The sequence below is a fragment of the Arvicola amphibius genome, chromosome 14, assembly GCF_903992535.2.
Source record: "Arvicola amphibius chromosome 14, mArvAmp1.2, whole genome shotgun sequence".
NCBI lineage: Eukaryota > Metazoa > Chordata > Mammalia > Rodentia > Cricetidae > Arvicola > Arvicola amphibius.
The window spans coordinates 11,957,134-11,969,585 of NC_052060.1; the positions used below are offsets into that span (position 1 = coordinate 11,957,134).

General features: G+C 36.7%; 1 protein-coding gene across 1 annotated transcript in view; it reads right to left on the minus strand.

Moving 5' to 3' along the window:
• Positions 1–12,452, minus strand: part of Man1a2 (mannosidase alpha class 1A member 2) — a 112,156-nt gene that overhangs the window by 43,849 nt on the left and 55,855 nt on the right. The window contains exon 7 of the mRNA XM_038311169.2: positions 2,698–2,821. Coding sequence (XP_038167097.1) covers positions 2,698–2,821 — 124 coding nt within the window. The remainder of the gene's footprint in view (positions 1–2,697; positions 2,822–12,452) is intronic.

Genomic DNA, 12,452 nt, shown 5'->3' on the forward strand with positions numbered 1-12,452 from the left:
AAGCTCACAAAATATTTTACATTCTCAGTTATTATACAGACATGACCATCAGAAACATCAGCCAGATATTCCAGATATATCCCTATATTGTAATAAAATAGAATAAAATAACTTCATAGAAATGAAATTTAAAAATTCTATGAAAAGAATTCATTTGAATTTAATAAATGATGAAGTAAAAATCAAACTGCTGGGATTTAAATACCTTCCCAATAAAATATTTCTTAACTATTTTATTTAAATTCTTAGAGATCTCCCTGAAATGAAGGGAGGTAAAAGAATAACAAACTATACTCGGAAGCTGATGATTTTCCCAAAGGCTGCCTTCAAGCTGTGTGCAGGCCAGTCAGATCTGACAGGCACTCTCAGGCGTGGGGAGCAGCCAGTGCAGCAGGAAAGCTATTCAACTTCTTATATTCTTAGTTTTTTGAAAAGTTATTGATACTTAAAGTTTTGATCACTCAAAATTTTGAGTAAGTAACGTAGCCATGCTGCCTTACATATGACTGATGACCAGGATGGTACAAGTGACTTAGAATGCATTCTTTCCCACAGGCATGTATATATACTTTAGCTTTCTGAACTTGAGAACATCAATAGTTTTACCATAATGCTTCTCATCATGTTCTCTTTAGCTGGCTTTGGCATGATACTGAGAAGCTCAAGAATGCTTTCAGATACAATGTCACCAACACGCACAAGTGCTTTTAGACACTTCTAAATGATATTAGGAAACATGAGAAACTTGCTTTTTGACATCTGAAATGATGGATGATATTGAACTCTGTGTTTCTCAGCGCACTATTTCACTCCCACTATTTGTAGTTCCTCTGTCTTCTAAGTCCTTCCTTCCACATTTCAAGCCCCATCGTTCCTGGGTTGCTTCCCCTTTGGTCTTCTCTTGGGTGGAAAGGCTTTCTTCTGCTCTGGCACTGATATCACATCTTACTCTACCATTTTATCTCATTTCTATTCTTATTCTACACAGGTTGGGGCATGAGGGAATCCATGCCTTTCTTATGGTGATATCTGGTCAGGATTTTTATTTATTTATTGTTTGGGTCTAGTGTTTGTCACATTCCATGGCCTTTCCCTTTTGTTCTGATAAATCTCTTATAAATTCTGTACTACGCCTTTTACGAGAATTATTCGTCATCATTCATCAACTTCCTCCCTTTGTGGGGGGAGTAAGGACTCTTAAACTCGGCATGTAGTCCACACTGGTATAAACAGATTAATGTGCCTTAATCTTACGAATGCCAGGAGTACAGTTCTATACCACCACACTGACTCTCCTGTTTTCCTGACCCAAAAATTCACAAGAAAGTTTTGACATAAAAGATTGAGGTTGAACGCAACTCTAAGTGTGGTTTCCAGCCCTTGCTTCTCCCTGGCCAACTGAGATGGGAGGCTAGCACTGTCTGCCACAGGGACACCTGTCACTTCTTCCCTCACTGAAGCTGGCACTGTGAACTGCTGCAAGCATCCTTTCCTAGCTCCTTAGCACACTACTTCCCTCTCGTCTGAAAGCAGCCACCATCAGCCTGCCGCCCTATCTGCACTGTGAACTACCTCCACAGAGTTTAAATTTGTGCTAAACACAAGTGTGTTCTTATCATATATGCCATCTTTATAAAATGACACTTTCTTACCCTTTGCAGCTGATATAGACTGATGCTAAGGATTTTAATATCTACACTGATATTTTATAGCCCCCTCCCCCAAATTAAATGTTTGTTTCTAAAGTGAACTTAGGACGAAAAAAATAGTCGTGCCCATGTTAAAGATTCTATAAGGATGATTAACTAGTTAAAACATCCTAATTAGAGTGCTGGAATGTTTTGGGTTTAGAACTAAACCATCTTAACATCCATTCCTTGCTTCCCTCTGTGTGTAGCCTAACATCCTTGTGACTATTAGGTCCTCCTGCAATGTCCTGACAGACCCTGGCTTCCACCAGCCCAAAGGCTAAGAGTGCTATAAATTAGCATCTGAGAAAGAGATCTCCCCATGTAGCTGTTGTTCCCAGAGTATTTTAACAGAGGTCTTCACTTATGTTTTATTGTGCTCTGTTATTATAAAATTTTCACGAAACTGTTACTATGTTGAAGCAGCAATAACCTGAATCTGAGTTCCTACGGGCTAAGGCTGTTCATATTTGGTTCTAGAATAAATACCTCTTAGATCTTCTGAGGTGAGAGCTGAGTTTTGCATTCATAGTAGCCATTTGGATTTTAATATTCAGCGTCCTGACACTCAGGTATAGCTCAGTAGGAGAGTCAATAAACAGCATGTGCAAGACTCTGGGTGAAGATCCGTTTCACCAAAAAGGAAGTGAGAAAAAATAACCCTCCTTTCAAACAAACAAACAGCAAAAATAAACAAGGCTGTCTTAAAAGATTCAGTAGAATAATCATATACTCTATGAATTGAATAAGCAGTATTTTCTCTCTTCCTTTGTAATTATCAAATTTATTTTCTTGTCTTAACATGTGGTTAACCATGAGTATAAAAGAGAATATATATTTTAATATAAATAGTGGTTATAACTTCTGAATAAATACTTTTAAAATATATTCTAAGTAGAAAGGGATTTTAAAAAACTGAAAAAGAAAAAAAGCAATAAAAACAAAGGTTCTAAGAAAGTTAAAGTATTACGATCTCTTGGGAAATTTGTAAGAGTCCTTGATAACTAACCTTTTTGTAGTAAATCAAGTCACCAGTCAGGTAGCTGAGGTGGACAAACTCCATATGCAGTGTGCCAAATTCAGCCAGAATGCTGCTACCTGCTGACGCCCAGCCCCAGTTCCGACCTACTCCACTGAGTAAGAGGGGAATAAAAAGAGACAGGGTTGGGGAAAAAGCAAAACTTTTTTAAATGAACACATGAATCGTAAATAGATCTTAGAAATTACTATATCTAACATAATAGTTTCTACTTTTATTCTTGTTAAAAATTTTGAATCAATAATACAGCCAGGTTGTAAAAATCAAGACAACATAGAAAACATCCACCATACATTTTATCCATCCTTATTCCATAAACATCACCTAGATCTATAATCACTTTTCACTAGCTTCTTACACACTCAGAGTTTTTATAAATACATAAGGAATCCATATTTTATTTTCTCTTATTAGCAAAGCATAAACAAAATGCATGAAGTGCTCTGACTGGGCACTACAGTCTTGTATGTTCTTTATTAGTCTTTCCATATCAGTTCATAAAGAACAGTTTTCTCATGGGGTCTTAACAGCTATAGAGAATTCCATGTAATTAATGGTTCTCTTATACTCTTGTATATGCTCTGATCTTCTATGCTGCCAATTTAATATGCTATACTTTTAATGATCTGGATTAAGAACACACCAATATCTACATTAGAACACACATAGCTCTACCTTTTATAGTTCCTTCATTATACAGAACTATTTTTTCATTGAAATTATTAGAGGCAAATATCACTATCAGATTTTTCTTTTATAGCTAGAAGTGAGAATCAAAAAGGAAATGTGGACATAGTAACTATGTAAGACAGACATCCATTTTTACAAGCAGTAAAAATTTGCTATACTGCAGGACAGATATCCATAAACATGGCCTATAACATACTTGATCTTGTAATAAATAAGGCCACTGAAGTGGGGAAAACTGCTATGAAGAAACTCAAGTTGAGAAACTGGATACTGAATACTAAGGATGGAAAACACGCCAGAAGAAAGGCTCTTTCTATATTATGACCTGATAAAGTGTTTCTGAAGTGATGAAATTTCGGCTGAGTCCTGACCACACAAAAGTCTATGATGAACAGACCTCCAAGAAGAAAATTCTCAGTAAGGGAAACAACAAATGCAATGGCCTGGAGGGAAGTGAAGGGGGCTGGCTGTAGCTAGAGTTTAGAAAGTCAGTGCTACAGGATGCAATTAGAGAGTTAGCTATCACTGAAGGAAGGCATGCAAAGATGCTGTAAGACCATGGAAAATTTTATTTTAGTGTGATAGAAAGACAAAAGAAAATTTAAGGAATGCAGTATACATTTTAGGAGCAAAGCATGATATTTAGACATCAACTGGCTCTCAGCTAACTAATGAATTACTTATTCTGTTGTCAACTAGAGACACAAAACCTCAAGTCTACAGTTCACTATGTAGACATTTACCAAGTAAAAGTAACAAAGGAAAACATTATTTGAAGTACATACAAACACTTTTCAAAATATTAAATTCTAAACAAGGTTTTTATCTTTTATTTCATAGACAGCATTCTAAAATACAAAATTTGACTCATATATATTCTAACTCAAAAGAAAACTCCTGCCAGGCTTTACTCCTCAGAACTTGGAGGCAAAAACAGGTGAATCTCAGCGAGTTCAAGGCCAGCCTGGTCTACAGAGTGATTTCGATGACAGCCAGGACTAGAGAAACCTGTCTTGAAAATCAAAAAACAAAAACAAGCAAGCAAACAAAAACCACTCCAGATAAAACTACTGAAGACTAACCCAACTTAAAACAAAAGACATATTCCCCACATTAATACCATCAAACTTTTTCCTACAAATGTTATTCTTTTTCAACTGATCAAAGGGAGCCATTAACACACTTCCATGTATAATCAGAAAACACGAGTAACAAAAATGTTCAGTGAATACTAATAGACAAAACAATTAAAAACAACACGACTTCTCTCTCCGCTAGGCTAAACATCAGCTACAAGACATTAAAAATGTCTGGCAAACTTTTGATGGTTAAATAGTAATCAATTTAAGATCCTATAATTACTTTGAATTGTTCTGATAATGAATCACCTACAATTTGTGTTTTGCTCAAAGTCCAAACAAAATCTCTAGTCTATGTATTTAAAGAACAAAGCTTCTTAGTGAATGGCAATTTTAAGAACAAAGCTTGCCAACAACTGATGTTCATATTTATCACATCAAAATCCAAGAAATTAAATAAATGAAACTTGAACAATGTACAAATTTAAACTCAGAATCATGGCCAATAGAAATAACCATTTAATGAAGCTCCAACTTTCACTCAGATATATTAAATAGCTAAACATTATAATATGCAAAAATTTTAAAGTAGGAATATACTATATTTAAGCAGAATTTGCTCTAAAACAACTATATATACAATATTTTTCAAGCTTAGATAAGAATGAGTGAGGATATTAACAATTTCAAATGTGGATAAATGTTTCTTTAACTTTCTTAGAAATAACTTCATTTTGAAAATAGTTTTAAAAACATATCACAACATATTATTTAAAAATTTTAAATTGGGGTTGGGAAATGGCTCAGCAGGATCCAGATTTGGTTCTCAGCATCTATGTGGCAGCTCACAACCGTCTATAACTTCAGTTTCAGGTTATGCGATGCCTTTTTCTGGCACTGTAGGCACCAGGTACACATATGGACACATACACAAAACGTTTCTACACATAAATAAATATTAGTATTTTTAATTATTAAATTATTTTAAAAAGCACGGAAGCAAACATTTTTTAATTAAAAAGCAATCTAAAGGTCACTGAAAGAAAAAACTACACTAGAACAGCAGAGCACCAAACACTCAAAAACAACAAATGACAGGAACAACACACACCTTTCACAATGTCTCAGAGTGCTACTGTTATCAATTCCCCACAAGTCACATGCTAGTGGACTGTATTTAACAACAGCTCTCTGCTGCCTGCAAGAAACACATCTTACTAGCAAAGACCAGAAACAGCAGCAAGGAAAGGGACTAGAAAGTAAGCAGATGCAGTGTTACTAAAATCTGACAAAAGAGATGCACTAGTTTGCTTCAGTCAACTTAACACAAACCTATACGTCTGAGAAGAGAGACCATAACAGAGAAAACACCTCCACAAAACTGGCCTGTAGTCAAGTCTGTACAGCATTTTCTTGATCAATAACTGATATGGGAGGACCCAATTCACCACAGGTGGTTCCACCCCTGGGCAAGTAGTCCTGAATTATATAAGGAAGTAGGCTGAGAAAGCCATGAGGAGCAAGCCAATAAGCAGCACTCCTCCATGCCACTGCATCAGCAGTTCCGGCCTGAAGCTCCTGCCCTGACTTCCCATGATGGAGGATTAAAGCTATAAACTAAAATACACTCTTCTCCAAATTGTTTGGTCATGATATTTTATCACAGCAATAGAAACCCTAAGACTCAGGCTGGTACCAGATTTGTGTGAAATGCTGACAGACCTGACTGCACTTTGATGAGAATTGTGCAAGATTTTGAAATTTGGGGCTAGAATGTTCAAAGCTCAAATGAGCCACTGTGGGAACTTAGACAATAATGCTGAGAACAGTGCAGATGATGGAGGCCTGACTTGTGAAGTTCTAGAAAGAAGAAATCTATCATGGTTGCTCATGTATTATTTTGTATTAATAATTTGTGGTTCTAGTCAGTTGGAACTAAAGAATCAGCTTTGATTAAGAAGAGAATAGCTAATTGAGTCAAAATCCTCTGGAAGTTTCCTCAGGATCAGCAAACAGACCTTGTGGTCCAGAAGTGGCCAATGCTGCACCTCATGCTAGGTTGCACCTATGCTAACCCAAAATGGGCTTCATTCCAAAGATAAAAAGATACGTTAGCATATGCAAATCAATAAATATAACCTATTAATAGTCTTAAGGATATGGACAACATGATCTTCTCAATGTAGAACAGGCATTTAATAGAATCCAATAACGGATTATATTAGATAAAGGCCATATGGAACAAACCAACACACAATAGTACAATTAAACAAAGAAAGCATTTCCACTAAAATCTGGAGTGAGACAAGGGTGTCTACTTTCTCCCCTCCTTTTTAACATATCAGTGACATCTTGGTTAGAGAAATATGATGAAATGAGAGATACAAACAGAAACAAAGAAGTCGATTTACACATGTTCACAGACAAAATGATCCTATACACAAAAGCTCTAATGACTCCACTACAGCACTCTTAGAAATGACACTTTCAGCAAAGTAGAAGGATATTAAATTAACAGGTGAACATTAGTAGATTTCTAATATATCACATGACGAGAAAATCAGGAGAGCACCACAATTCACAATCATAAAAAAGAAAACTAAAATAAACCTAACAAAAAGTAAATAAATATTCAATGATAATATGACACCACTGAAGAAAGAAACTGAAAATACTTCAAAATGGAAAAACCTTCCATTTTCATGACATAGTAAAATTGACATTGCAAAAATGGTTATATTGCCAAAAATGACCTTATTTAACACAATCATCATCAAAATCTCAATAACCTTTCTCACAGAACTATTAAAAAAATCCTAAAATCCATATGGAGGCACAGAAGACTACAGGCAGTCAAAACAATCCTGAGCAAAAAACAACCAGATGAGGGTATTTTGAATTTTAAGTTACCCTACAAAACAAGAATAACAAAAACAGTATCCTATTGGCAAAAAAACCAGACACAGGTCAAAGGACTGGAATAGAAGCCCCAGAACCAAACCCACACAGTGAAATTCATAATTTTTTTTACAGAGATGCCAAAAATAGACACTGGTGGAAAAACAACTTCTTCAACATACAGTATGAGCAAATTGGACATACACATATAGAAGATGAAAACTTCTCGTCCTGAACAAAAACAAATTCAAAATGGATGAAAGACCTTACTTAATGTAAGACCAGAAATTCTAAACCTTAGTGCTCATGAGAGAAAACATTTCAAGATATAGGAGTAGGCAAGAACATTCTGAAGAGGAGGACTGCAGTGGCCCAGACAACACCACCATGAACTGACAAATGAGACTGCATGAAGGGAAAAGCACCTGCACAGCATAGGAGACATCAAATGATGAGCTACAGGACAGGAGAGGATCTTCTCTACCTCTGCACCTCACCAAGGTCAGTACCTACACTGTTCAGGGACTCCGCAACCCAAACAACCCAACACTGGTTAGAAAATGCAAGCATTTGGGTACACAGGGAAAACCATTACTCTATCATGTCAGGACCTGTAAAGCATGTCTCTGTTTCCCCTTGCTGTCGTTCTACATGCTCCCAATTATCTCATTAAAGACGGTTTATTTGAATTCTGGAACTCTCTATAACCATGATGCTGTATATATTCTTTAGTGACTGGCTCTTTTACTCAATATGCCTTTGAGATTTACTGCTGTGACTTAGTGGCTCAATTCTTTAGTGTTTCACTGAGCAAACATGAAAACTATTAGGCTAAGCACTTGCTGATCAACACTTGAGTGTATCACAGTTTGGCAATATTATTTTAAAAATTATTATGAACAAACTCTGTATAAACAGTTACTTTCTCTCAAAAGTGTATAGATAGATAGATAGATAGATAGATAGATAGATAGATAGATAGATAGATAGATAGAAAACAAAGGGTATGTAATAATTCCATTTAATTTTGTAAGAAGAACCAAACATCCCAAGTGACTATACTATATCAAGTCCCACCAGCATAAGTCTACTCTTCGGTGTTTTTTTCTTTTTTCTACCAAGCTATTTTTTTATCTTTTTTTATTCAGTATTTTTAATATTCTAGTAGTTTCTCTATTGACTTATTCTGTACAAAATATGATGCCCTAGGGCTTATAACATACACCATTAATTTATGTAGTACATATTACAACCTCACATGTAATGTGAGAACACTGCCATAATATAAGACAGTCAGTCCATGGTTTCTGAGAGTTCAACTCATGAGGTTTTTTTACTCTTGGACAGTATAAAAGCAGTATGAATTCAGTAGAACCCATACTTCCAATTTTGAGTTCTGACCTTTGCCTGCACTAAGGATATGTGTCACATAACCTCAAGAGATGCTGGGAGTGGCAGCAAGCTACAGTTCTCAATCAGCTACACAGCCACAAAGGTAAACAATACACACTATGTACTATGCTGTTCCGCTATGCTGTTCAGGAGTTATATTAAGTATGCCTGGAACTTAGGCAATTTTCAGTGTACATCACTGTTGCAGGAAGGCCTGCTTGTTCATCCCAGCCGCCCTACACCACATCACTCTATACACAGAAGCACCTATGTATAGATCTACACACCACAGTTTGTGCTGCTGTGACCGCATGTTTTCTTCTATGTGTGTTATAGACTCTACAATGCAAGTTGCAATTTTTGCTGTAAATAGTCAATTTCTTGAAAAAAATCAAACTCAGGAAAAACTTTCAAAGTAATTTAAAAGCAGAAAAATAAACCTTTAGTGTTGACTCAAATATATTTTCACTGTTCTTCATTTTCTTTGTATAGATCTGTCTTTTCTACTGGCATCACTAGAATGTTCCTTTCTGCTTCTAGTAACAGAGGACTACTGATAACAAATTCTGTAAGCTTTCTAACGCCTAGAACTGTCTTAACTTCATGGAGCAGGGTGGTGATAGGAAGAGAATGGAGGAGAGGTGATAAGGCACCTTTTAAAAGCTGATTTTCCTAACAAATTATCTCTCTTGACAAGTTTCATAAAATACCAGGATCTGTGGACTTAATAATTGTTCAAAAAGATGGGGATACATCTACCTCAAGACCCAGCTATACCACTCTTTAGACATATACCAAAGGGTATTTCATTCTACTACAGAGACACTTACTTAACCATGTTCATTGATGTCCTGTTTACAATAGTAAACTAAAACTGTTTACAATAGTAAATTAAAAACAATCTATATTCACAGGTAAATGGAAATAGAAAAAAAAAATCCTGAGTGAGGTAACTCAGACCTAGAAAGACCAATGTGTATGTATTTGCTTATACATGGATGTTAGCATGTAAGTCAAAGCTAAGCATGCTAAAGCCTATATACCCTCAGAGGTTAGGTAACACATAAGAGACTAAGAGAAAGGAAAGAATCTCCCTAAGAAGGGCAAATAGAATAGATAGTTATGGATGAACGGGGTGGGGGCACTGAAAGGGAGGATTAAACAGGGAGAGGGAGAGAAGAAAGGAAGAGGGAGGGAATATGAGGAGGGACAGCTAAGACTAGGGGCCATTTGAGAGGTCATACAGAAATCTAATACAGTGGAAGCTTCCTAAATAAATATACATATATGAAGGTAATCTAAATGAAATCACCAAGTAACAGGGAGACAGAACCCCAACTGGATATTTCTTGTCACCAAATAAGTTTTGAGTACCAGAAATGGGTTACATCTAATGAGTTCTTGGCCAAAGATGTCCTATGGGAATCCCTAAACAACTCAAGCTACTGTCAAGGTGGCTCTCCACAAACTGAAAGTAAGATCATATTGCTGAAGACAGCACCTAAACAAGTCATTGTAAATGGAGAAGTCAAGCTGGTGCTTACCTAGCACTTTTACCCCTGTGAATTAGTTTACATGGTACTGGAAGGTACTCTGAACACTACCAAAGCAGAAAGGTAAATATCAACAATCCAGCTACAGACACTTTGATCTACAACGATTACCTGCCTGCAAGATACACTGGTCCAATAGTGGCACAAAGCTTGTGGAAGTAATCAGCCAATATTTTATTTGAGCAAAGGCCCATTGCATGAGCTAGAACCCATACCTAATGCTATCTGGGTGACCAAGAATCTGAGACTAGATAGGACAGGGATATAGAGGAAAACCAAATACTACTGCTCTGTTAAAAGAACACAGCAATAAAATGATTCCTAATGGCATTCTGCTATATTCATAGATCCATGCCTTGCTTAAACATCATCAGAGCACCTTTTTCCTACAGCAGATATGAACAAACACAGAGACCCACAAACAGACAATATGCAGAGGGTGAAAGCCTTTGGAACACTCAGTGTCCATTAAATCCCTTTCCTTGGGGCTTACGGAACTCTTTGGAAGAGGGGGCGGATACAGTGTAAGAGCGAGAGGGGATGGAAGACACCAAGGACACAAGGCCTTCTAGACTAAACAGGCAGCATATATATGAACTCACAGAGAATGTGGCAGCATGCCCAGGCCCGGCACGGGTCTGCACCAGATGGGGTCCTAGAGCTGAAAACAAACACATGCCCCCACCTCTAACCCAGACTCTATCTCCAATTCATAGGCACTTGCAAATGGAAATTTGGTTTTCTCCAAAGGCGTCTCACTGGGGAAACAAACCACTATTGAGGGCAGGCCCTGTGCCCAGCAATACATGGCCAACAGAAAACAAACTCGATGGCATCTCTGGAGGTTCTTTGTCTTACAAGGTTAAGTCAGGGCATTTTTTAAATCTTACAAGTCCTTTGTGTATGTATTATGCCTTTCAGTATTGTGTTTTTATGGGATTGCTGTGAGCACAAATGTATGTGTCTCAACTATATGCATTTCTTGTGGTTTTTCCCTTTGACTCTTCCTTTTTCTTGTTTGGTTGTTTTGTCCTATTCCAATTTGTTTGTTTTTGTTTTTATCTTGTATTGTATTTTATTATCATTCCTTACATGCCTGTTTGTTTTCTAAAGAAAGACAGAATGGCTATGGATCCAGATGGGAGGGAAGATGGAGAGGAACTGAGAAAAGCAGGGAGATAGGATACCATGCAATCATAATACATTGTGTAAAAAATATTTACAATAAAAAATAAATATATAAAAAATCAAAACTGGGAGAAAAAAATAAATTATTGGTTTAATAAAGGCTGTGTAACTTCCATGCACTATGTCACATTTGGAGTCTTTTAGTTCTAGATTAAGTAATTAAAAGCATCTAGCATATTTTCTATTAGTATTTTCAATTAGAAAATAAATATAGATTTTTAGAGAGCCTAAGAAATTCAGAAACAACATAGAAGGAAAAATAACATATGAAGACAGATGGGAAACAAATTATTAAAAAAAACTATGTGGCTTGTAGAACAGCTCTTAAGTGCAATTAATTTGAATTTGAGGAGGAAATCAAGAGTCAGGAAAAAATTAGAGCACCTTTTTACACATTTTAAAACAAGCTAGGTAGCAAATTTGAAAGGGAAAGTCAGGGGAAAATCAAGGGCTAGACAGTAACAATTCAAATCCTTATTTAAAAACAATGGAGGGCAATCGAGAGGAAAAACAACCTCTTTAATGAGAAATTAACATAAAGCTAGAATTTACATAAACTGAAACTAGCCTCTGAATTTGCACATAAAGATTTCCAAAGCTAACTCCATGTGAGTGTGTGAAGGAGTCTGAATAAGGGGAGAAGAGGCGGCAGATTCTGTTCCAAAGAAGAACAGGGGAAAGGAGAACTTCAGAATCAAAAATAAGTGAAGGACGCCCAACCGTCACTGGCAGACGGGACGTGTGCAGGTAAAAAGTGACAAGAACTTCAGTCCTGCTGCTTGGAAGTGAAACAAAGCACAAACCACTTCCACAAGGTGAGCCAGGTCAGAGACTGCCAGTCCTGCCCTGAGGACAAGCCCGCAGCCCTCTCAAGGCCAAGGGATGGCTCAGCAGTGAAGGGGAATTTCTTGTTCCATATGAACAA